The following is a 2176-nucleotide window of genomic DNA, read 5'->3' as shown; positions in this document are numbered from 1 at the left end:
TTCAGGAGTGGTGCGCTGTGGGCATCCCGAAATCTACCTGTGGTCGGGATTGTCTAACTTTTGACAGGCTATTTGTATACGAACTCTTATATATTGTATATTTGTATTGGTTACCTGGAGGAGGTCTCTACCTGTGATTCCCTCACTCCATTCGGAACTACCAGATTGCTCAGTACCTGGAAGTTCTCTGCATTTACCTTTTTGATTTAGGTGTATCCTATATACGGTGGTACCGAAGCGCCAAATTCAGCGATTCGACACCTACGAGGATAAGCCACAAGGTCACACGCCAACCCGACTTTCGATTTATTTCTGGTGTTAACATCCTAGAAGTTGACCCCCAAGTCCGGGTCTCACTATACGCCCCTTTGTCGGCGGAGTGTTCACCGCGCTTCACCACACCAACGCCACCGCCACCATCAACGATGTCGTTACAGAGTGGACGCCTTGGGTCTGAAAGGGATCTGGCATTCCATCTCCGAGCCCATTCGATTGTTCCATTAACCTAGAGCAAGTATCCCAGGGCATTCAAAGCGTGGTACAGCTGGACAACACGGCGCGGAATTGACCCCACTCTGATCAGCCTTCAACTGACAGCACGATTACAGATTACCACGGGCTTCGTATTACATGGGTTTCTAGACGGCTTCGCTTCGAGGCCCCGCGCTTCGAGCCCCTGTATCCGTGGCTCCACCATCGCTACCACACTCCATGATATCCATCAATTCTTCCAGGCAGCAAATCTAAACTTCCCCAGCAACCACACGCAAACGCGCATGCTCCTGAAAGGCATCAACCGTCTCGACCAGCCCGTTCGCCACAAAGCCCCAGTCTCTCTCAACCTTTTAAAAAGGTGCTTTACCTCCCTCAACATGTCGCGTTCTTCCGATTAACCACTTTGGGGGGGTATTGTGTCTCTCCTTCTTCTTCATACTCGGTCGGAGATTGCGTCTTTAGGCAAGCAATTTGCTTGTTCCCGCTCAGAGCAGGAGATGTCATCCTGGTTGACTATCCCGGCTCCGCAACCGCTCACGCTCGCGGAGCCACGTCTGTTCACATTCGATTGCGAGGCTCCAAGACAAACCAGCGGGGTGAACCAACACTCCGAATGCTGAATCGCTCGGGCCACGGTTTCCTCTGTCCAGGCTTCGGGGCTCTATGTCTGTTCAAGGCAAGACACCCGCTGCCGGCTGACATCCCGATTGTGGTGTTTGTCAGCGCGCACAGTCATCCAGACTGCGTGTCATCGTCTGCGATATCAAAGGTGATCCGCCAGGCGCCGGTGGAGCTTGGCGATGATCCGGCAGACTTTAGTCCGCACTCACTGAGAGCCGGCGGAGCGTCACACATGTAGCGGGCAGGAGTGGATACGCCCACAATTCAGTTCAACGGAGAGCGGTGCATCTGATACCCTCAAACAGTACACGAGGTTCTACAAGGCGTCAGTTGAAGCACTTCCGTCAAAGATGACCAGTGGCTCAAGATCCATGCGCCGACTTCAGTAAGAGCTTACGGTCCCATCCATTATTGGGGGGGGGGGGTCATCCCATCCATAAGATCGAGTTGAAGATGATCCGTAAGCTCTTGCTGAAAAGAAGTTGCTTTTACCCCTACAACTACACTAACGAGGAAAGCTATTTTGTGTTGACTCACAAGAGTGACGCTGGTGCGCAAGTATTTATTAACACACTTTACGAGCAGTCATAATGGCTTTTCTTCTTACAAAACAATATAGAATTCTAAAAGCGATCGTAATGATTCCAAGCTTTTAGCTCATGGTATAAATAGGTATAAGAGGGAAGCTTTCAAAGTCGCGTTAGCCACCTCCCTCGAATGCAACGAACACAATTTTACTGTAGTAAACAAATCCTACACATATTATTCGATGTCATCCCTCTAAAAATGTTCGAAACTCTCCTAAAAAAAAATAATTCTCTCAACTGGCCTGTGCAGTGCGCGGCTCAAAGCGGAGCTTATTCCTGGACTTTACTTCGCAAATACCGGGCAGTCCAGCTCCGAGGGTACCTCGCGCGGTTTGTTTTCTCTACGCGCGCTTGCACCAGCTCTCCTGGACCTTAGTAGCATCAAATCAATATTGAGGGTATTTTAGGAATCTTTAAGACCCTGAGATGTCCTAAATACTGATTTAAAAACTCCCTGTCGTCCCAGACCAAAG

At 49.9% G+C, this 2176-nt stretch overlaps 1 protein-coding gene across 1 annotated transcript; it reads left to right on the top strand.

Moving 5' to 3' along the window:
* Positions 1–776: 776 nt before the first annotated feature.
* Positions 777–1354, top strand: PPTG_12202 (hypothetical protein; the record flags this gene model as incomplete). Its single annotated transcript, XM_008907903.1, has 2 exons — positions 777–853; positions 958–1354. 2 exons carry the CDS (start codon positions 777–779, stop codon positions 1352–1354), a joined length of 474 nt encoding a protein of 157 aa, XP_008906151.1.
* Between the last annotated feature and the right edge of the window lie 822 nt (positions 1355–2176).

The sequence above is a fragment of the Phytophthora parasitica genome, assembly GCF_000247585.1.
Source record: "Phytophthora parasitica INRA-310 unplaced genomic scaffold supercont2.28, whole genome shotgun sequence".
In the NCBI taxonomy this organism is placed as follows: domain Eukaryota; phylum Oomycota; class Peronosporomycetes; order Peronosporales; family Peronosporaceae; genus Phytophthora; species Phytophthora nicotianae.
The sequence above is the reverse complement of the archived record's forward strand: the minus strand, read 5'-3'. Positions and strand labels throughout refer to the sequence as shown.